The 24,731-nt window shown below is 36.5% G+C and overlaps 1 protein-coding gene across 1 annotated transcript in view; it reads right to left on the bottom strand.

The window, feature by feature from the left end:
• Nucleotides 1-24,434, bottom strand: part of LOC128658295 (G-protein coupled receptor family C group 6 member A-like) — a 446,551-nt gene extending 422,117 nt beyond the window's left edge. Inside the window, exons 1-2 of the mRNA XM_053712829.1 lie at nt 24,400-24,434; nt 24,080-24,341 (exon numbers count right to left, since the gene is read on the bottom strand). Of these exons, the coding sequence (XP_053568804.1) occupies nt 24,080-24,341; nt 24,400-24,434 (297 nt within the window). The remainder of the gene's footprint in view (nt 1-24,079; nt 24,342-24,399) is intronic.
• Nucleotides 24,435-24,731: the final 297 nt, after the last annotated feature.

Consider the following 24,731-nt stretch of genomic DNA (forward strand, 5'->3'; position numbering starts at 1 on the left):
AGTGTACTTTAGAGCACAGTAGTTAAGAGCTTTATGAACCGGCGTTAGCCCAAAAAGCTCTTAAATCCTGTTTTTTTTCTGCGGCTGGAGTTTTGTCGTTAGATTTCTAACGCTCACTTTAGCCACAACTCTAAATACCGGCGTTAGAAAGATCCCATTGAAATGATAGGATACGCAAATGACGTAAGGGGATCGGCGGTTTGAAAAAGTCGTGGCTGCAAAGTGAGCGTTAGACCCTTTAATGACTGACTCTAAATACCAGTGGGCAGTAAAAACCAGCGTTAGGACCCCCTAACGCTGGTTTTGACGGCTAGCGCCAAACTCTAAATCTAGGTGAGAGAAAGGGTAGGTGGTACCACATTTATTTTTAAATAATAAGGAGACACTATGTAGAGTCTCTGGGACCAATCTGACTCACATATAAGTGATTAGAAAATAAAAAACTGACACAGAAATAAACGTTACTGTCTCTTTAATTTCTTAAGTGTCACATCTTTATGCACTTTATTGTGTCTGCTCATTTCTAAAGTGTAACCTCCTTATGCACTTTATTGTGTCTCTGCTCATTTCTAAAGTGTAACGTCCTAATGCACTTTATTGTGTTTCTACTAATTTCTAAAGTGTAACGTTCTTATGCACTTTATTGTGTCTGCTCATTTCTAAAGTGTAACGTCCTTATGCACTTTATTGTGTCTCTGCTCATTTCTAAAGTGTAACGTCCTTATGCACTTTACTGTGTCTCTACTAATTTCTAAAGTGTAACGTTCTTATGCACTTTATTGTGTCTCTGCTCATTTCTAAAGTGTTACGTCCTTATGCACTTTATTGTGTATCTGCTCATTTCTAAAGTGTAACGTCCTTATGCACTTTATTGTGTCTCTGCTCATTTCTAAAGTGTTACGTCCTTATGCACTTTATTGTGTCTCTGCTCATTTCTAAAGTGTAACGTCCTTATTCACTTTATTGTGTCTCTGCTCATTTCTAAAGTGTAACTTCCTTATGCACTTTATTGTGTCTCTGCTAATTTCTAAAGTGTAACGTTCTTATGCACTTTATTATGTATCTGCTCATTTCTAAAGTGTAACGTTCTTATGCACTTTATTGTGTATCTGCTCATTTCTAAAGTGTAACGTCCTTATGCACTTTATTGTGTCTCTGCTCATTTCTAAAGTGTAACGTTCTTATGCACTTTATTGTGTATCTGCTCATTTCTAAAGTGTAACGTTCTTATGCACTTTATTGTGTATCTGCTCATTTCTAAAGTGTAACGTTCTTATGCACTTTATTGTGTATCTGCTCATTTCTAAAGTGTAACGTCCTTATGCACTTTATTGTGTCTCTGCTCATTTCTAAAATGTAACGTCCTTATGCACTTTACTGTGTCTCTACTAATTTATAAAGTGTAACGTTCTTATGCACTTTATTGTGTCTCTGCTCATTTCTAAAGTGTTACGTCCTTATGCACTTTATTGTGTCTCTGCTCATTTCTAAAGTGTAACGTCCTTATGCACTTTATTGTGTCTCTGCTCATTTTAAATTGTAACGTCCTTATGCACTTTATTGTGTCTCTACTAATTTCTAAAGTGTAACGTCCTTATGCACTTTATTGTGTCTCTGCTCATTTCTAAAGTGTAACTTCCTTATGCACTTTATTGTGTCTCTGCTAATTTCTAAAGTGTAACGTTCTTATGCACTTTATTATGTATCTGCTCATTTCTAAAGTGTAATTTTGTAATTATTTTAACTAGGTAGCTATTAAATAGTAAATAACTATTTAATAGCTATTGTACCTGGTTAACGTCCTTTAAATTGTAACGTCCTTATGCACTTTATTGTGTCTCTGCTCATTTCTAAAGTGTAACCTCCTTATGCACTTTATTGTGTCTCTGCTCATTTCTAAAGTGTAACGTCCTAATGCACTTTATTGTGTTTCTACTAATTTCTAAAGTGTAACGTTCTTATGCACTTTATTGTGTCTGCTCATTTCTAAAGTGTAAAGTTCTTATGCACTTTATTGTGTCTCTGCTCATTTCTAAAGTGTAACGTCCTTATGCACTTTATTGTGTCTCTGCTCATTTTAAATTGTAACGTCCTTATGTACTTTATTGTGTCTCTACTAATTTCTAAAGTGTAACGTCCTTATACACTTTATTGTGTCTCTGCTCATTTTAAATTGTAACGTCCTTATGTACTTTATTGTGTCTCTACTAATTTCTAAAGTGTAACGTCCTTATACACTTTATTGTGTCTCTGCTCATTTCTAAAGTGTAACTTCCTTATGCACTTTATTGTATCTCTGCTAATTTCTAAAGTGTAACGTTCTTATGCACTTTATTGTGTATCTGCTCATTTCTAAAGTGTAACGTCCTTATGCACTTTATTGTGTCTCTGCTCATTTCTAAAGTGTAACGTTCTTATGCACTTTATTGTGTATCTGCTCATTTCTAAAGTGTAACGTCCTTATGCACTTTATTGTGTCTCTGCTCATTTCTAAAGTGTAACGTCCTTATGCACTTTACTGTGTCTCTACTAATTTCTAAAGTGTAACGTTCTTATGCACTTTATTGTGTCTCTGCTCATTTCTAAAGTGTTACGTCCTTATGCACTTTATTGTGTCTCTGCTCATTTCTAAAGTGTAACGTCCTTATGCACTTTATTGTGTCTCTACTCATTTCTAAAGTGTAACGTTCTTATGCACTTTATTGTGTATCTGCTCATTTCTAAAGTGTAACGTTCTTATGCATTTTATTGTGTATCTGCTCATTTCTAAAGTGTAACGTCCTTATGCACTTTATTGTGTATCTGCTCATTTCTAAAGTGTAACGTTCTTATGCACTTTATAGTGTCTCTGCTCAGTTTAAATTGTAACGTCCTTATGCACTTTATTGTGTCTCTGCTAATTTCTAAAGTATAACGTTCTTATGCACTTTATTGTGTCTCTGCTCATTTCTAAAGTGTTACGTCCTTATGCACTTTATTGTGTCTCTGCTCATTTCTAAAGTGTAACGTCCTTATGCACTTTACTGTGTCTCTACTAATTTCTAAAGTGTAACGTTCTTATGCACTTTATTGTGTCTCTGCTCATTTCTAAAGTTTTACGTCCTTATGCACTTTATTGTGTCTCTGCTCATTTCTAAAGTGTAACGTCCTTATGCACTTTATTGTGTCTCTGCTCATTTTAAATTGTAACGTCCTTTTGCACTTTATTGTGTCTCTACTAATTTCTAAAGTGTAACGTCCTTATGCACTTTATTGTGTCTCTGCTCATTTCTAAAGTGTAACTTCCTTATGCACTTTATTGTGTCTCTGCTAATTTCTAAAGTGTAACGTTCTTATGCACTTTATTATGTATCTGCTCATTTCTAAAGTGTAATTTTGTAATTATTTTAACTAGGTAGCTATTAAATAGTAAATAACTATTTAATAGCTATTGTACCTGGTTAAAATAATTACAAAGTTGCTTGTAAAATAAATATTAATCCTAAAATAGCTACAATATAATTATAATTTATATTGTAGCTATATTAGGGTTTATTTTACAGGTAAGTATTTAGCTTTAAATAGGAATAATTTATTTAATAAGAGTTAATTTATTTCGTTAGATTTAAATTATATTTAACTTAGGGGGGTGTTAGTGTTAGGGTTAGACTTAGCTTTAGGGGTTAATACATTTTTTAGAGTAGCGGTAAGGTCGGGTCAGCAGATTAGGGGTTAATAAGTGTAGGTAGGTGTCGGCGACATTGAGGGGGGCAGATTAGGGGTTAATAAATATAATATAGGGGTCGGCGGTGTTAGGGGCAGCAGATTAGGGGTACATAAGTATAACATAGGTGGCGGCGGTGTGCGGTCGGCAGATTAGGGGTTACATTTTTTTTATTATATTGGCGGCGATGTGGGGGAACCTCGGTTTAGGGGTATATAGGTAGTTTATGGGTGTTAGTGTACTTTAGAGCACAGTAGTTAAGAGCTTTATGAACCGGCGTTAGCCCAAAAAGCTCTTAAATCCTGTTTTTTTTCTGCGGCTGGAGTTTTGTCGTTAGATTTCTAACGCTCACTTTAGCCACAACTCTAAATACCGGCGTTAGAAAGATCCCATTGAAAAGATAGGATACGCAAATGACGTAAGGGGATCCGCGGTTTGAAAAAGTCGCGGCTGCAAAGTGAGCATTAGACCCTTTAATGACTGACTCTAAATACCAGTGGGCAGTAAAAACCAGCGTTAGGACCCCCTAACGCTGGTTTTGACGGCTAGCGCCAAACTCTAAATCTAGGTGAGAGAAAGGGTAGGTGGTACCACATTTATTTTTAAATAATAAGGAGACACTATGTAGAGTCTCTGGGACCAATCTGACTCACATATAAGTGATTAGAAAATAAAAAACTGACACAGAAATAAACGTTACTGTCTCTTTAATTTCTTAAGTGTCACATCTTTATGCACTTTATTGTGTCTCTGCTCATTTCTAAAGTGTAACGTCCTTATGCACTTTATTGTGTCTCTGCTCATTTCTAAAGTGTAACGTCCTTATGCACTTTATTGTGTTTCTACTAATTTCTAAAGTGTAACGTTCTTATGCACTTTATTGTGTATCTGCTCATTTCTAAAGTGTAACGTCCTTATGCACTTTATTGTGTATCTGCTCATTTCTAAAGTGTAACGTCCTTATGCACTTTATTGTGTATCTGCTCATTTCTAAAGTGTAACGTTCTTATGCACTTTATTGTGTATCTGCTCATTTCTAAAGTGTAACGTCCTTATGCACTTTATTGTGTATCTGCTCATTTCTAAAGTGTAACGTTCTTATGCACTTTATTGTGTATCTGCTCATTTCTAAAGTGTAACGTCCTTATGCACTTTATTGTGTATCTGCTCATTTCTAAAGTGTAATGTTCTTATGCACTTTATTGTGTATCTGCTCATTTCTAAAGTGTAACGTTCTTATGCACTTTATTGTGTATCTGCTCATTTCTAAAGTGTAACGTTCTTATGCACTTTATTGTGTATCTGCTCATTTCTAAAGTGTAACGTCCTTATGCACTTTATTGTGTATCTGCTCATTTCTAAAGTGTAATGTTCTTATGCACTTTATTGTGTATCTGCTCATTTCTAAAGTGTAACGTTCTTATGCACTTTATTGTGTATCTGCTCATTTCTAAAGTGTAACGTCCTTATGCACTTTATTGTGTCTCTGCTCATTTCTAAAGTATAACGTCCTTATGCACTTTATTGTGTCTCTGCTAATTTCTAAAGTGTAACGTTCTTATGCACTTTATTGTGTCTCTGCTCATTTCTAAAGTGTAACGTCCTTATGCACTTTATTGTGTCTCTACTAATTTCTAAAGTGTAACGTCCTTATGCACTTTATTGTGTCTCTGCTCATTTCTAAAGTGTAACGTCCTTATGCACTTTATTGTGTCTCTGCTAATTTCTAAAGTGTAACGTCCTTATGCACTTTATTGTGTCTCTGCTAATTTCTAAAGTGTAACGTTCTTATGCACTTTATTATGTATCTGCTCATTTCTAAAGTGTAATTTTGTAATTATTTTAACTAGGTAGCTATTAAATAGTAAATAACTATTTAATAGCTATTGTACCTGGTTAAAATAATTACAAAGTTGCTTGTAAAATAAATATTAATCCTAAAATAGCTACAATATAATTATAATTTATATTGTAGCTATATTAGGGTTTATTTTACAGGTAAGTATTTAGCTTTAAATAGGAATCATTTATTTAATAAGAGTTAATTTATTTCGTTAGATTTAAATTATATTTAACTTAGGGGGGTATTAGTGTTAGGGTTAGACTTAGCTTTAGGGGTTAATACATTTATTAGAGTAGCGGTGAGGTCGGGTCAGCAGATTAGGGGTTAATAAGTGTAGGTAGGTGTCGGCGACATTGAGGGGGGCAGATTAGGGGTTAATAAATATAATATAGGGGTCGGCGGTGTTAGGGGCAGCAGATTAGGGGTACATAAGTATAACATAGGTGGCGGCGGTGTGCGGTCGGCAGATTAGGGGTTAAAATTTTTTTATTATAGTGGCGGCGATGTGGGGGGACCTCGGTTTAGGGGTATATAGGTAGTTTATGGGTGTTAGTGTACTTTAGAGCACAGTAGTTAAGAGCTTTATGAACCGGCGTTAGCCCAAAAAGCTCTTAAATCCTGTTTTTTTTCTGCGGCTGGAGTTTTGTCGTTAGATTTCTAACGCTCACTTTAGCCACAACTCTAAATACCGGCGCTAGAAAGATCCCATTGAAAAGATAGGATACGCAAATGACGTAAGGGGATCGGCGGTTTGAAAAAGTCGCGGCTGCAAAGTGAGCATTAGACCCTTTAATGACTGACTCTAAATACCAGTGGACGGTAAAAACCAGCGTTAGGACCCCCTAACGCTGGTTTTGACGGCTAGCGCCAAACTCTAAATCTAGGTGAGAGAAAGGGTAGGTGGTACCACATTTATTTTTAAATAATAAGGAGACACTATGTAGAGTCTCTGGGACCAATCTGACTCACATATAAGTGATTAGAAAATAAAAAACTGACACAGAAATAAACGTTACTGTCTCTTTAATTTCTTAAGTGTCACATCTTTATGCACTTTATTGTGTCTCTGCTCATTTCTAAAGTGTAACGTCCTTATGCACTTTATTGTGTCTCTGCTCATTTCTAAAGTGTAACGTCCTTATGCACTTTATTGTGTTTCTACTAATTTCTAAAGTGTAACGTTCTTATGCACTTTATTGTGTATCTGCTCATTTCTAAAGTGTAACGTCCTTATGCACTTTATTGTGTATCTGCTCATTTCTAAAGTGTAACGTCCTTATGCACTTTATTGTGTATCTGCTCATTTCTAAAGTGTAACGTCCTTATGCACTTTATTGTGTATCTGCTCATTTCTAAAGTGTAACGTCCTTATGCACTTTATTGTGTCTCTGCTCATTTCTAAAGTGTAACGTTCTTATGCACTTTATTGTGTATCTGCTCATTTCTAAAGTGTAACGTCCTTATGCACTTTATTGTGTATCTGCTCATTTCTAAAGTGTAACGTTCTTATGCACTTTATTGTGTATCTGCTCATTTCTAAAGTGTAACGTCCTTATGCACTTTATTGTGTATCTGCTCATTTCTAAAGTGTAATGTTCTTATGCACTTTATTGTGTATCTGCTCATTTCTAAAGTGTAACGTTCTTATGCACTTTATTGTGTATCTGCTCATTTCTAAAGTGTAACGTCCTTATGCACTTTATTGTGTCTCTGCTCATTTCTAAAGTGTAACGTCCTTATGCACTTTATTGTGTCTCTGCTAATTTCTAAAGTGTAACGTTCTTATGCACTTTATTGTGTCTCTGCTCATTTCTAAAGTGTAACGTCCTTATGCACTTTATTGTGTCTCTACTAATTTCTAAAGTGTAACGTCCTTATGCACTTTATTGTGTCTCTGCTCATTTCTAAAGTGTAACGTCCTTATGCACTTTATTGTGTCTCTGCTAATTTCTAAAGTGTAACGTCCTTATGCACTTTATTGTGTCTCTGCTAATTTCTAAAGTGTAACGTTCTTATGCACTTTATTATGTATCTGCTCATTTCTAAAGTGTAATTTTGTAATTATTTTAACTAGGTAGCTATTAAATAGTAAATAACTATTTAATAGCTATTGTACCTGGTTAAAATAATTACAAAGTTGCTTGTAAAATAAATATTAATCCTAAAATAGCTACAATATAATTATAATTTATATTGTAGCTATATTAGGGTTTATTTTACAGGTAAGTATTTAGCTTTAAATAGGAATAATTTATTTAATAAGAGTTAATTTATTTCGTTAGATTTAAATTATATTTAACTTAGGGGGGTATTAGTGTTAGGGTTAGACTTAGCTTTAGGGGTTAATACATTTATTAGAGTAGCGGTGAGGTCGGGTCAGCAGATTAGGGGTTAATAAGTGTAGGTAGGTGTCGGCGACATTGAGGGGGGCAGATTAGGGGTTAATAAATATAATATAGGGGTCGGCGGTGTTAGGGGCAGCAGATTAGGGGTACATAAGTATAACATAGGTGGCGGCGGTGTGCGGTCGGCAGATTAGGGGTTAAATTTTTTTTATTATAGTGGCGGCGATGTGGGGGGACCTCGGTTTAGGGGTATATAGGTAGTTTATGGGTGTTAGTGTACTTTAGAGCACAGTAGTTAAGAGCTTTATGAACCGGCGTTAGCCCAAAAAGCTCTTAAATCCTGTTTTTTTTCTGCGGCTGGAGTTTTGTCGTTAGATTTCTAACGCTCACTTTAGCCACAACTCTAAATACCGGCGCTAGAAAGATCCCATTGAAAAGATAGGATACGCAAATGACGTAAGGGGATCGGCGGTTTGAAAAAGTCGCGGCTGCAAAGTGAGCATTAGACCCTTTAATGACTGACTCTAAATACCAGTGGACGGTAAAAACCAGCGTTAGGACCCCCTAACGCTGGTTTTGACGGCTAGCGCCAAACTCTAAATCTAGGTGAGAGAAAGGGTAGGTGGTACCACATTTATTTTTAAATAATAAGGAGACACTATGTAGAGTCTCTGGGACCAATCTGACTCACATATAAGTGATTAGAAAATAAAAAACTGACACAGAAATAAACGTTACTGTCTCTTTAATTTCTTAAGTGTCACATCTTTATGCACTTTATTGTGTCTGCTCATTTCTAAAGTGTAAAGTCCTTATGCACTTTATTGTGTCTCTGCTCATTTCTAAAGTGTAACGTCCTAATGCACTTTATTGTGTTTCTACTAATTTCTAAAGTGTAACGTCCTTATGCACTTTACTGTGTCTCTACTAATTTCTAAAGTGTAACGTCCTTATGCACTTTACTGTGTCTCTACTAATTTCTAAAGTGTAACGTCCTTATGCACTTTACTGTGACTCTACTAATTTCTAAAGTGTAACGTTCTTATGCACTTTATTGTGTCTCTACTAATTTCTAAAGTGTAACGTTCTTATGCACTTTATTGTGTCTCTGCTCATTTCTAAAGTGTTACGTCCTTATGCACTTTATTGTGTCTCTGCTCATTTCTAAAGTGTAACGTCCTTATGCACTTTATTGTGTCTCTGCTCATTTTAAATTGTAACGTCCTTATGCACTTTATTGTGTCTCTACTAATTTCTAAAGTGTAACGTCCTTATGCACTTTATTGTGTATCTGCTCATTTCTAAAGTGTAACGTCCTTATGCACTTTATTGTGTCTCTGCTCATTTCTAAAGTGTAACGTCCTTATGCACTTTATTGTGTCTCTGCTCATTTTAAATTGTAACGTCCTTATGCACTTTATTGTGTCTCTACTAATTTCTAAAGTGTAACTTCCTTATGCACTTTATTATGTATCTGCTCATTTCTAAAGTGTAATTTTGTAATTATTTTAACTAGGTAGCTATTAAATAGTAAATAACTATTTAATAGCTATTGTACCTGGTTAAAATAATTACAAAGTTGCTTGTAAAATAAATATTAATCCTAAAATAGCTACAATATAATTATAATTTATATTGTAGCTATATTAGGGTTTATTTTACAGGTAAGTATTTAGCTTTAAATAGGAATAATTTATTTAATAAGAGTTAATTTATTTCGTTAGATTTAAATTATATTTAACTTAGAGGGGTATTAGTGTTAGGGTTAGACTTAGCTTTAGGGGTTAATACATTTATTAGAGTAGCGGTGAGGTCGGGTCAGCAGATTAGGGGTTAATAAGTGTAGGTAGGTGTCGGCGACATTGAGGGGGGCAGATTAGGGGTTAATAAATATAATATAGGGGTCGGCGGTGTTAGGAGCAGCAGATTAGGGGTACATAAGTATAACATAGGTGGCGGCGGTGTGCGGTCGGCAGATTAGGGGTTAAAAATTTTTATTATAGTGGCTGCGATGTGGGGGGACCTCGGTTTAGGGGTACATAAGTAGTTTATGGGTGTTAGTGTACTTTAGAGCACAGTAGTTAAGAGCTTTATGAACCGGCGTTAGCCCAAAAAGCTCTTAAATCCTGTTTTTTTTCTGCGGCTGGAGTTTTGTCGTTAGATTTCTAACGCTCACTTCAGCCACAACTCTAAATACCGGCGTTAGAAAGATCCCATTAAAAAGATAGGATACGCAAATGACGTAAGGGGATCTGCGGTATGAAAAAGTCGCGGCTGCAAAGTGATCGTTAGACCCTTTAATGACTGACTCTAAATACCAGTGGGCGGTAAAAACCAGCGTTAGGACCCCCTAACGCTGGTTTTGACGGCTACCGCCAAACTCTATATGTAGGTGAGAGAAAGGGATAGGTGGTACCACATTTATTTTTAAATAATAAGGAGACACTATGTAGAGTCTCTGGGACCAATCTGACTCACATATAAGTGATTAGAAAATAAAAAACTGACACAGAAAAAAACGTTACTGTCTCTTTAATTTCTTAAGTGTCACATCTTTATGCACTTTATTGTGTCTCTGCTCATTTCTAAAGTGTAACGTCCTTATGCACTTTATTGTGTCTCTGCTCATTTCTAAAGTGTAACGTCCTTATGCACTTTATTGTGTCTCTACTAATTTCTAAAGTGTAACGTTCTTATGCACTTTATTGTGTCTGCTCATTTCTAAAGTGTAACGTCCTTATGCACTTTATTGTGTCACTGCTCATTTCTAAAGTGTAACGTCCTTATGCACTTTACTGTGTCTCTACTAATTTCTAAAGTGTAACGTTCTTATGCACTTTATTGTGTCTCTGCTCATTTCTAAAGTGTTACGTCCTTATGCACTTTATTGTGTCTCTGCTCAATTCTAAAGTGTAACATCCTTATGCACTTTATTGTGTCTCTACTAATTTCTAAAGTGTAACGTCCTTATGCACTTTATTGTGTCTCTGCTCATTTCTAAAGTGTAACTTCCTTATGCACTTTATTGTGTCTCTGCTAATTTCTAAAGTGTAACGTTCTGATGCACTTTATTATGTATCTGCTTATTTCTAAAGTGTAACGTCCTTATGCACTTTATTGTGTCTCTGCTAATTTCTAAAGTGTAACGTCCTTATGCACTTTATTGTGTATCTGCTCATTTCTAAAGTGTAACATCCTTATGCACTTTATTGTGTCTCTGCTCATTTCTAAAGTGTAACGTCCTTATGCACTTTATTGTGTAACTGCTCATTTCTAAAGTGTAACGTCCTTATGCACTTTATTGTGTAACTGCTCATTTCTAAAGTGTAATGTCCTTATACACTTTATTGTGTATCTGCTCATTTCTAAAGTGTAACGTTCTTATGCACTTTATTGTGTATCTGCTCATTTCTAAAGTGTAACGTTCTTATGCACTTTATTGTGTATCTGCTCATTTCTAAAGTGTAACGTTCTTATGCACTTTATTGTGTCTCTGCTAATTTCTAAAGTGTAACATCCTTATGCACTTTATTGTGTATCTGCTCATTTCTAAAGTGTAACTTCCTTATGCACTTTATTGTGTATCTGCTCATTTCTACAGTGTAACGTCCTTATGCACTTTATTGTGTATCTGCTCATTTCTGAAGTGTAACGTTCTTATGCACTTTATTGTGTATCTGCTCATTTCTAAAGTGTAACGTCCTTATGCACTTTATTGTGTATCTGCTCATTTCTAAAGTGTAATGTTCTTATGCACTTTATTGTGTATCTGCTCATTTCTAAAGTGTAAAGTTCTTATGCACTTTATTGTGTATCTGCTCATTTCTAAAGTGTAACGTCCTTATGCATTTTATTGTGTCTCTGCTCATTTCTAAAGTGTAACGTCCTTATGCACTTTATTGTGTCTCTACTCATTTCTAAAGTGTAACGTTCTTATGCACTTTATTGTGTCTCTGCTCATTTCTAAAGTGTAACGTCCTTATGCACTTTATTGTGTCTCTACTAATTTCTAAAGTGTAACGTCCTTATGCACTTTATTGTGTCTCTGCTCATTTCTAAAGTGTAACTTCCTTATGCACTTTATTGTGTCCCTGCTAATTTCTAAAGTGTAACGTTCTTATGCACTTTATTGTGTATCTGCTCATTTCTAAAGTGTAGCGTCCTTATGCACTTTATTGTGTCTCTGCTAATTTCTAAAGTGTAACGTCCTTATGCACTTTATTGTGTATCTGCTCATTTCTAAAGTGTAACATCCTTATGCACTTTATTGTGTCTCTGCTCATTTCTAAAGTGTAACGTCCTTATGTACTTTATTGTGTATCTGCTCATTTCTAAAGTGTAACGTCCTTATGCACTTTATTGTGTATCTGCTCATTTCTAAAGTGTAACGTTCTTATGCACTTTATTGTGTATCTGCTCATTTCTAAAGTGTAACGTTCTTATGCACTTTATTGTGTATCTGCTCATTTCTAAAGTGTAACGTTCTTATGCACTTTATTGTGTATCTGCTCATTTCTAAAGTGTAACGTCCTTATGCACTTTATTGTGTATCTGCTAATTTCTAAAGTGTAACGTCCTTATGCACTTTATTGTGTATCTGCTCATTTCTAAAGTGTAACGTCCTTATGCACTTTATTGTGTATCTGCTCATTTCTAAAGTGTAACGTCCTTATGCACTTTATTGTGTATCTGCTCATTTCTAAAGTGTAACGTCCTTATGCACTTTATTGTGTATCTGCTAATTTCTAAAGTGTAACGTTCTTATGCACTTTATTGTGTATCTGCTCATTTCTAAAGTGTAACGTCCTTATGCACTTTATTGTGTCTCTGCTCATTTCTAAAGTGTAACGTTCTTATGCACTTTATTGTGTATCTGCTCATTTCTAAAGTGTAACGTTCTTATGCACTTTATTGTGTATCTGCTCATTTCTAAAGTGTAACGTTCTTATGCACTTTATTGTGTATCTGCTCATTTCTAAAGTGTAACGTCCTTATGCACTTTATTGTGTATCTGCTTATTTCTAAAGTGTAACGTTCTTTTGCACTTTATTGTGTATCTGCTCATTTCTAAAGTGTAACGTTCTTATGCACTTTATTGTGTATCTGCTCATTTCTAAAGTGTAATGTCCTTATGCACTTTATTGTGTATCTGCTCATTTCTAAAGTGTAACGTTCTTATGCACTGTATTGTGTCTCTACTAATTTCTAAAGTGTAACATCTTTATGCACTTTATTGTGTCTCTACTAATTTATAAAGTGTAACGTTCTTATGCACTTTATTGTGTCTCTACTAATTTCTAAATTGTAACATCTTTATGCACTTTATTGTGTCTCTACTAATTTCTAAAGTGTAACGTTCTTATGCACTTTATTGTGTCTCTGCTAATTTCTAAAGTGTAACGTTCTTATGCACTTTATTGTGTCTCTGCTAATTTCTAAAGTGTAACGTTCTTATGCACTTTATTGTGTCTCTACTAATTTCTAAAGTGTAACGTTCTTATGCACTTTATTGTGTCTCTGCTAATTTCTAAAGTGTAATGTTCTTATGCACTTTATTGTGTCTCTGCTAATTTCTAAAGTGTAACGTTCTTATGCACTTTATTGTGTCTCTACTAATTTCTAAAGTGTAACAATTTTATGCACTTTATTGTGTCTGCTAATTTCTAAAGTGTAACGTCCTTATGCACTTTATTGTGTCTCTGCTCATTTCTAAAGTGTAACGTTCTTATGCACTTTATTGTGTATCTGCTCATTTCTAAAGTGTAACGTTCTTATGCACTTTATTGTGTATCTGCTCATTTCTAAAGTGTAACGTTCTTATGCACTTTATTGTGTATCTGCTCATTTCTAAAGTGTAACGTCCTTATGCACTTTATTGTGTATCTGCTCATTTCTAAAGTGTAACGTTCTTATGCACTTTATTGTGTATCTGCTCATTTCTAAAGTGTAACGTTCTTATGCACTTTATTGTGTATCTGCTCATTTCTAAAGTGTAACGTTCTTATGCACTTTATTGTATATCTGCTCATTTCTAAAGTGTAACGTTCTTATGCACTTTATTGTGTATCTGCTCATTTCTAAAGTGTAACGTCCTTATGCACTTTATTGTGTATCTGCTCATTTCTAAAGTGTAACGTTCTTATGCACTTTATTGTGTATCTGCTCATTTCTAAAGTGTAATGTCCTTATGCACTTTATTGTGTATCTGCTCATTTCTAAAGTGTAACGTTCTTATGCACTTTATTGTGTCTCTACTAATTTCTAAAGTGTAACATCTTTATGCACTTTATTGTGTCTCTACTAATTTCTAAAGTGTAACGTTCTTATGCACTTTATTGTGTCTCTACTAATTTCTAAAGTGTAACATCTTTATGCACTTTATTGTGTCTCTACTAATTTCTAAAGTGTAACGCTCTTATGCAATTTATTGTGTCTCTGCTAATTTCTAAAGTGTAACGTTCTTATGCACTTAATTGTGTCTCTGCTAATTTCTAAATTGTAACATTCTTATGCCCTTTATTGTGTCTCTGCTAATTTCTAAAGTGTAACGTTCTTATGCACTTTATTGTGTCTCTGCTAATTTCTAAAGTGTAACGTTCTTATGCACTTTATTGTGTCTCTGCTAATTTCTAAAGTGTAACGTTCTTATGCACTTTATTGTGTCTGCTAATTTCTAAAGTGTAACATTCTTATGCACTTTATTGTTTCCCTGCTAATTTCTATAGTGTAACGTTCTTATGCACTTTATTGTGTCTCTGCTAATTTCTAAAGTGTAACGTTCTTATGCACTTTATTGTGTCTCTGCTAATTTCTAAAGTGTAATGATTTTATGCACTTTATCTTGTTAATTAGCACTGCGGGGTACTTGGGCTCTAGAGTAAAAATGACTGATTTCAGTATACAATATAGCAACTCCTTCTACGCCTCAGTAAAGACGCCTGCCAGCCCTTCCGCAAAGGTTACGGACTCATTGCTATAGTACTGTCCTAGAGTTCTCCACTGATCCTTCCGTTAACGGAAGTCTAGCCAAAAGGGTGTGCAACAACATTGGCGCCACACTAAAACTCCGCCCATCGTGGGCGTTCACAATCACCATCTTCCGGTCGTAATTAAAGTCTTACACATGAAAGCGCCAGGAGGGAAACCAACAACAGACCGCTCTAGCCTCAAACCGCGTGGCAGACGTTAGCAACCTGTAATGTACTGGGCAGCTACCAGTCCCAGATATGCACTACCAGTCCCAGATATGCATCATACATGTGTAAAACACCTCACATTAAGATTGCATTATTCGCCCACAACTACGCACAATGTAATGGTTAGTAGTGAAGTCGCGAACAGTTCGCCGGAGAACATTTCCTGGCGAAAATAGCTTGTTTGCGTTCGCCGAGGCGGGCGAACATATGCGATGTTCGATCCGCCCCCTATTCGTCATCATTGAGGAAACTTTGACCCTGTATCTCACAGCCTTCTGACACATTTGAGCCAATCAGCAGCAGACACTCCCTCACAGACCCTCCCAGCTCCTGGGCAGCAGCCATTTTAGATTCATTACGATCTTGCTTTCTTAGTGAGAGGAGCTTTAGTGTTGCTGCTGCTGACATTATATGGAAATAGATAGCTAGGCTAGTGTATTTAGTGTCCACTACAGTCCTGAAGGACTCATCTAATCTCTGCTGCAAGGACTGCACCCCAAAAAGCCCTTTTTAGGGCTATAACTTCAGTCATTTTTTATTTTATTATTTGTAATTTTATTTGCATTTGCCTGGCTTTCAGCCTGTGTGTGAGGCTCACAGCATATACTGTGATTAGTGCCACCACTGATATCTGCTTAACATTAGTGTAAATTTAAACAACCAAACTTTTAAATCATTTTGCTAGTGTAATCTAATTTCATTTTCTATCAGGCCTGTGTGTCAGGCTTACACAGCATACAACGTTGTTTAATTGCTGTGCCAGCAGCCACCACTCATGTCTGCTTAACATTATTTTAAAATTAAAAAAAAAAAACTTTTAAATAATTTTGCTAGTCTAATCTAATTTCATTTTCTATCAGGCCTGTATGTCATGCTCACACAGCATATACTGTGGTTAATTGCTCTGTGCCAGCAGTCACCACTCATATCTGCTTAACATTAGTGTAAATTTAAACAACCAAACTTTTAAATCATTTTGCTAGTGTAATCTAATTTCACTTTCTACCCGGCCTGTGTATCAGGCTTACACAGCATATACTGTGGTTAATTGCTGTGACAGCAGCCACCACTCATATCTGCTTAACATTATTGTAAATTTAAAAAAAAAAAAACATTTCAATCATTTTGCTAGTGTAATCTAATTTCATTTTCTATCAGGCCTGTGTCTCAGGCTCACACAGCATATACTGTGGTTAATTGCTCTGTGCCAGCCAGGCAGCCACCACTCATATCTGCTTAACATTAGTGTAAATTTAAACAACCAAACTTTTAAATCATTTTGCTAGTGTAATCTAATTTCATTTTCTATCAGGCCTGTGTGTCAGGCTTCTCTGGTTAATTGCTGTGCCAGCCTCCACCACGCATATCTGCTTAACATTATTTTAAAATTAAAAAAAAAATGTTTAAATCATTTTGCTAGTGTAATCTAATTTCATTTTCTATCAGGCCCGTGTCTCAGGCTCACACAGCATATACTGTGGTTAATTGCTCTGTGCCAGCCACCACTCATATCTGCTTAACATTAGTGTAAATTTAAACAACCAAACGTTTAAATCATTTTGCTAGTGTAATCTAATTTCATATTCTATCAGGCCTGTGTGTCAGGCTTACACAGCATATACTGTGGTTAATTGCTGTGCCAGCAGCCACCACTCATATATGCTTAACATTATTGTAAATTTTAACAACAAAACTTTTAAATCATTTTGCTAGTGTAATCTAATTTCATTTTCTATCAGGCCTGTGTGTCAGGCTTCTGTGGTTAATTGCTGTGCCAGCAGCCACCACTCATATCTGCTTAACATTATTGTAAATTTAAAAAAAAACTTTTAAATCATTTTGCTAGTGTAATCTAATTTCATTTTCTATCAGACCTGTGTCTCAGGCTCACACAGCATATACTGTGGTTAATTTCTCTGTGCCAGCCACCACTCATATCTGCTTAACATTAGTGTAAATTTAAACAACCAAACTTTTAAATCATTTTGCTAGTGTAATCTAATTTCATTTTCTATCAGGCCTGTGTGTCAGGCTTACAAAGCATATACTGTGGTTAATTGCTGTGCCAGCAGCCACCACTCATATCTGCTTAACATTATTGTAAATTAAAAAAAAAAATCAATCATTTTGCAAGTGTAATCTAATTTCATTTTCTATCAGGCCTGTGTCTCAGGCTCACACAGCATATACTGTGGTTAATTGCTCTGTGCCAGCAGCCACCACTCATATCTGCTTAACATTAGTGTAAATTTAAACAAAAAACCTTTAAATCATTTTGCTAGTGTAATCTAATTTCATTTTCTATCAGACCTGTGTGTCAGTCTCACACAGCATATACTGTGGTTAATTGCTGTGCCAGCCACCACTCTTAAACATTATTGTAAATTAAAAAAAAAAAATTAAATCATTTTGCTAGTGTAATCTAATTTCATTTTCCATCAGGCCTGTTTGTCAGGCCCACATCATATAGTGTGATTAATAGCTCTTTTTCCACCACTTATATCTGGTGTAACATTAGTGTAAATTTTAAAAAAAAAAAAAATGTTACATCAGTCCTCTTCTATTGTTATTTAATATTAGTTGCCAGGCCAGCCTGGCTGCCATTAGTGCCAGCCTGTGTGTCAGGCTGCCAGCATATACTGTGCCTACTTCCATCCTGGGTGCCAGTCCACCACTCCTATCTGGTGTAACATTATTTTACATTTTGTAAAAAGAAACTTTTACATCAGTCTAAAAGTGTTATTTAACTTTAGTTGCCAGGCCAGCCTGCAATTGAATTGCAGTTGCCTGCCTGCCAGCGTGTGTGCCAGGCCCACTTGCCAACTAGTGCCAGCAATCATATTTGTTATAACAGTATTGTAAATATTTAAAATAAAAACTTTTTTGACTGAGAAACATCAGTCATCTAGTGTAATCTAATTGCAGTTGCCTGCCTGCCAGCGTGTGTGCCAGGCCCACTTGCCAACTAGTGCCACCAATCATATTTGTTATAACAGAAGTGTAAATATTTTTTTAAAAAAAATGTTACTGTGAAAGATCAGTCTGCTAGTGTAATATAATTGCAGTTGCCTTCCTCCCAGCGTGTGTGCCAGGCCCACTTGCCAACTAGTGCCACCAATCATATTTGTTATAACAGAAGTGTAAATATTTTTTTAAAAAAAATGTTACTGTGAAAGATCAGTCTGCTAGTGTAATCTAATTGAAGATGCCTGCCTGCCAGCGTGTGTGCCAGGCCCACTTGCTGCCAACTATTGCCACCAATCATATTTGTTATAACAGTTTTGAAAATATTTAAAATCAAAACTTTTTTGACTGTGAATCATTAATCTGCTAGTGCAATTGAATTGCAGTTGCCTGCCTGCCAGCGTGTGTGCCAGGCCCACTTGCCAACTAGTGCCACCACTCATATCTGTTGTAACAGTAGTGTAAAAAATTTTTAAAAAAACTTTTCAATCATTTTGCTAGTGTAATCTAATTTCATTTTCTATCAGGCCTGTGTCTCAGGCTCACACAGCATATACTGTGGTTAATTGCTGTGCCAGCAGCCACCACTCATATCTGCTTAACATTATTGTAAATTTTAACAACAAAACTTTTAAATCATTTTGCTAGTGTGATCTAATTTCATTTTCTATCAGGCCTTTGTTTCAGGCTTCTGTGGTTAATTGCTGTGCCAGCAGCCACCACTCATATCTGCTTAACATTATTGTAAATTAAAAAAAAAAACTTTTAAATCATTTTGCTAGTGTAATCTAATTTCATTTTCTATCAGGCCTGTGTCTCAGGCTCACACAGCATATACTGTGGTTAATTGCTTTGTGCCAGCAGCCACCACTCATATCTGCTTAACATTAGTGTAAATTTAAACAACCAAACTTTTAAATCATTTTGCTAGTTTAATCTAATTTCATTTTCTATCAGGCCTGTGTGTCAAGCTTACAAAGCATATACTGTGGTTAATTGCTGTGCCAGCAGCCACCACTCATATCTGCTTAACATTATTGTAAATTAAAAAAAAAAATTCAATCATTTTGCAAGTGTAATCTAATTTCATTTTCTATCAGGCCTGTGTCTCAGGCTCACACAGCATATACTGTGGTTAATTGCTCTGTGCCAGCAGCCACCACTCATATCTGCTTAACATTAGTGTAAATTTAAATAAAAAAACGTTTAAATCATTTTGCTAGTGTAATCTAATTTCATTTTCTATCAGGCCTGTGTGTCAGTCTCACACAGCATATACTGTGGTTAATTGCTGTGCCAGCCACCACTCTTAAACATTATTGTAAATTAAAAAAAAAAATTAAATCATTTTGCTAGTGTAATCTAATTTCATTTTCCATCAGGCCTGTTTGTCAGGCCCACATCATATAGTGTGATTAATAGCTCTTTTTTCCACCACTTATATCTGGTGTAACATTAGTGTAAATTTAAAAAAAAAAATTGTGAAAGATCAGTCTGCTAGTGTAATCTAATTGAAGATCCCTGCCTGCCAGCGTGTGTGCCAGGCCCACTTGCTGCCAACTATTGCCACCAATCATATTTGTTATAACAGTTTTGAAAATATTTAAAATCAAAACTTTTTTGACTGTGAATCATCAATCTGCTAGTGCAATTGAATTGCAGTTGCCTGCCTGCCAGCGTGTGTGCCAGGCCCACTTGCCAACTAGTGCCACCACTCATATCTGTTGTAACAGTAGTGTAAATTTAAAAAAAAAAAAAAAAATTAGGAATGTTAGGTGATTTATGCCATTTATGGATTAAAACCAGACTCTGCATCAACTATGTAATTTTCCATGGGAGTTTTGCCATGGATCCCCCTCCGGCATGCCACAGTCCAGGTATTAGTCCCCTTGAAACAACTTTTCCATTACTATTGTGGCCAGAAAGAGTCCTTCTGGGTTTTAAAGTTCGCCTGCCTATTGAAGTCAATGGCGGTTCACGCAGTTCGCCGGTTCGCGAACAGTCGCGGAAGTTTGAGTCCGCCGTTCGCGAACCGAAATTTTAAGGTTCGCGACATCAATAATGGTTAGCTGTCAGTCCCAGAAATACAACCTACACATGGAAACGCCTCATGTTAAGCTCACACTCAATGTAAAGGGTAGCTGTCAGTCCCAGACAGTAGCTGTCAGTCCGAGACACACAGTGCAAATGGGAACCACCCCACATTGAACTATTAGACCTAGACTCTCACACTGAGTCCACCACTGAGCTTCCAGAAATAGCTTATTACTGTATGCAATGTAAAACCTACAGCCCCTGCGTCCAACTGTCCAAGGTGTCGTCTAAAACATCTAGGAGGATTAATCCCAAATTGAATGAGGAATAAATAAAAATAAAGCTTGCTTCCACTCCCCAGAAAGAAAGTCAGCACTTACCTCATTTTCTGCCGGATAGTAAGGCAGTTCCAGGTTTAAGAGGTCCTCTCCCTCCCATGGACCTGTAATATAACGAAAGTCCTGAGTAAATATCCCTCAGGTTTTCTTGATAAGGGCAGCATTCAATATATGGGAGGCGCAGTGAGAATTATGTCCCACAAGTTCCCATTGCTCTACAGCCACCAAAAGCTCTACTGAAGAGACTGATATGGACTATGGCTACACCCTAGAACAAAGCAGCACTCTCTGGCACTACTTTAAAAATAATAAACTCTTGATTGAAAAATCTAAACTAACACCTCACTTTACCTCTTCCTATCACTAACGTAGGCAAAGAGAATGACTAGAGTGGGAGGGAAGGGAGGAGCTATTTAACAGCTCTGCTGTGGTGCTCTTTGCCTCCTCCTGCTGACCAGGAGGTGAATATCCCATAAGTAATGAAGTTGATCCGTGGACTCATCGTGTCTTTAAGAAGAAATAAAAATAAAATATTTTTTTTATTATAGATTATTAATAAAGAGGTGTAATTACACACGTCAGTCCCACTCATGCCCCGCCCACCGGGTAGAATCTCAATTAACCAGCACCCATGGGGAAGGTAGTTTCCAGATAAGTGTAATTCCCTTTGCTTGAGAGTCACTTTTAAAAATAGCTCTAGTTCTATAACCCAAATTCCCAGAACGGCTCAATCTCTTGCTGAAAACAATGTGTTTATTCAGGATATACACTTGTATTTTATCCTGAATAAATGCATTGTTTTCAGCAATAGATTGAGCCATTCTGGGAATTTATTATCGATTGAGCATCTTTGTGGATCCTCCCATTGGGCTCTCCCCTGCCAGCCGTTAGTGTGACCCCTGGTCCAGAAGTACAGTACTCATTCCACAGAGGGATAAATGACAGAGGGATACTGTACCATGAAGTTAAAGCCACCGCAAGATAGCCCGCCCTGATTGCCAAGCTGATGCAATAGTAAGTGCTGCAGTCTATTTCTGTCCCTATATCCATTTTCTAATGAACGTGAACAAGGGTTACAGTAGCTCCTGCTGTTTAAAGAGATCCGGACTGTTTCTTTAGCACATTTATGTTCTATATGTTTCCTTTTTTTTCTGGTTGCTTGAGAGTGCTGGTTGTGTGAGTTCCCTATAATTGAGATTCTACTGTATATATGTGTATATATATACTGTATGTGTGTATGTATGTGTATATATATATATATATATATATATATATATATATATATATATATATATATATATATATATATATACAGTATATATATATATATTGTATGTGTGTGTGTGTAAATATATATATAAATATTGTATGTGTGTGTGTGTGTATATATATACAAACTTTTCAAAGGGATCCCACACTCACTGCTTAACTTCAGCCTCCGGGGTGCACTTAAATCGTTGATATGCAGAGTAAATAAGAAAGGCACTCTCCGTATAATCAGTATTATAACTTTACTAAGATGAACGTTTTCTCAGTATCCTCTCACCTGAGTGTACCTTTATATCCTAAGTATCTTTTCACCTGAGCGTAACTGAATATCTTCTATATCCTCTCATCTGAGTGTATCTGTATTTCCTCAGTATCTTCTCACCTGAGAGTACATACAGTATCTCACAAAAGTGAGTACATCCCTCACATTTTTGTAAATATTTTATTATATTTTTTCATGTGACAACACTGAAGAAATGATAATTTGCTACAATGTAAAGTTGTGAGTGTACAGCCTGTATAACAGTGAAAAATTGCTGTCCTCTCAAAATAACTCAACACACAACCATTAATGTCTAAACTATTGGCAACAAAAGTGAGTACACCCCTAAGTGGAGAAGTCTAAATTGAGCCCAAAGTGTCAATATTTTGTGTGACCACCATTATTTTCAAGCATTGCCTTAACCCTATTGGGCATGGAGATCACCAGAGCTTCACAGGTTGCCATTGGAGTCCTCTTCCACTCCTCCATGATGACATAATGGAGCTGGTGGATGTAAGAGACTTTGCGCTCCCCCGCCTTCCGTTTGAGGATGCCCCACTGATGCTCAATAGGGTTTAGGTTTGGAGACATGCTTGGGCAGTCCATCACCTTTACCCTCAGCTTCTTTAGCAAGTCAGGGGTCATCTTGGAGGTGTGTTTGGGGTCGTTATCATGTTGGAATACTGCCATGCGGCCCAGTCTCTGAAGAGAGGGGATCATGCTCTGCTTCAATATGTCACAGTACATGTTGGCATTCATGGTTCTCTCAATGAACTGTAGCTCCCCAGTGCTGGCAGCACTCATGCAGGCTCAGACCATGACACTCCCACCAGCATGCTTGACTGTAGGCAAGACAAACTTGTCTTTGTACTTCTCACCTAGTTGCTGCCACACATGCTTGACACTATATGAACCAAATAAGTTTATCTTGGTCTCATCGGACCACAGGACAAGGTTCCAGTAATCCATGTCCTTAGTCTGCTTGTTATCAGCAAACTGTTTGCTGGCTTTCTTGTGCATCATCTTTAGAAGAGGCTTGCTTCTGGGATGACAGTCATGCAGACCAATTTGATGCAGTGTGCGGTGTATGGTCTGAGCACTGACAGGCTGACCCCCCACCCCTTCAACTTCTGCAGTAATGCTGGCAGCACACATACGTCTATTTCCCAAAGACAACCTCTGGATATGACGCTGAGCATGTGCACTCAATGCCTTTGGTCGACCATTGCGAGGCCTGTTCTGAGTTGAACCTGTCCTGTGAAACCGCTGTATGGTCTTGCCCACCATTCTGCAGCTTAGTTTCAGGGTCTTGGCAATCTTCTTTTAGCCTAGGCCATCTTTATGTAGAGCAACAATTCTTTTTTTCAGATCCTCAGAGAGTTCTTTACCATGAGGTGCCATGTTGAATTTCCAGTGACCAGTATGACAGAGTAGGAGAGCGATAACACCAAATTTAACACACCTGTTCCCCATTCACACCTGAGACCTTGTAACACTAACAAGTAACATGACACCGGGGAGGGAAAATGGCTTATTGGGCCAAATTTGGACATTTCCACTTAGGGTTGTACTCACTTTTGTTGCCAACGGTTTAGACATTAATGGCTGTGTGTTGAGTTATTTTGAGGGGACAGCAAATTTACAGTGTTATGCAGGCTGTACACTCACTACTACTTTATATTGTAGCAAAGTGTCATTTCTTCAGTGTTGTCACATGAAAAGGTATAATAAAATATTTTCAAAAATGTGAGGGGTGTACTCACTTTTGTGGGATACTGTATATATTCTCAGTATCCCCTCACCTGAGAGTACATGTATATTCTCAGTATTTTCTCACCTGAGTGTAACCATATATCCAAGTATTCTCTCACCTGAGTGTACCCATATAGCCTAAATATTATGTCACCTTAGTGTAGCCATATATCCATAGTATTCTCTCACCTGAGTGTAACCACATATCCAAGTATTCTCTCACCTCAGTGTACCCATATAGCCAAAGTATTCTCTCACATCAGTGTACCCATATAGCCAAAGTAATTTCTCACCTGAGTGTGCCCATATAGCCATATAGCAATATAAGTATTTTCTCATTTGATTGTACTCATGTAACAAAGTGTTCTCTTACCTGAGTGTACCCGTACATTCCCAGCATTTTGGAAGCAGCCATCGTTGTCACAGATGTCAGGTCTCCAATAAAACCAGCTAATTTGCCTTGGCTCCAGCAGTCGTAATTTGGAATGGCTTCTGTTGCACCGTGCATTATCCGTATAACGTTCTCTATCGCCTTGCCTTCATCCGAACATGAGTCATAAAGCTGATAGCCCAGAGTGATGTTGGGTAAAAGATCTGGGTTCATGTTAATCTCATCAATGGCAAATATAAAGGCTCTGAAATGGCGGTATAGCTTTGGGTGCACACTGAAATATTAAGTATAAAATTGTGTACTCTGAGTAGACAGTTAATAAAAATATAAGGTGCATTTTTACATGAATCAGTTATTGGTATCAGGAAATACATTTGCACAGAGTGTGTTTCACAGATTTATATTTATACAATATTTCTAGTTAACAACATTTGTTTTCTTCTGATAAGGTAAATAGCCTCAACAATAGGGGTTAAGAATACTGCTGTTGAAAAAAATATAGTATACAGCGCCAAAAGCAAATTGAACACAAACTCACTATGGTGAACAATCACCTAACACGATTGTTAAAAGAGACTGAAAGAGTTGTGTAAGGAGCACCTAAAAGGCTTAAGTGTGGAAAGGGTGTGTTAAA

This window comes from Bombina bombina, chromosome 4, assembly GCF_027579735.1.
Source record: "Bombina bombina isolate aBomBom1 chromosome 4, aBomBom1.pri, whole genome shotgun sequence".
Classification (NCBI taxonomy): Eukaryota; Metazoa; Chordata; class Amphibia; order Anura; family Bombinatoridae; genus Bombina; species Bombina bombina.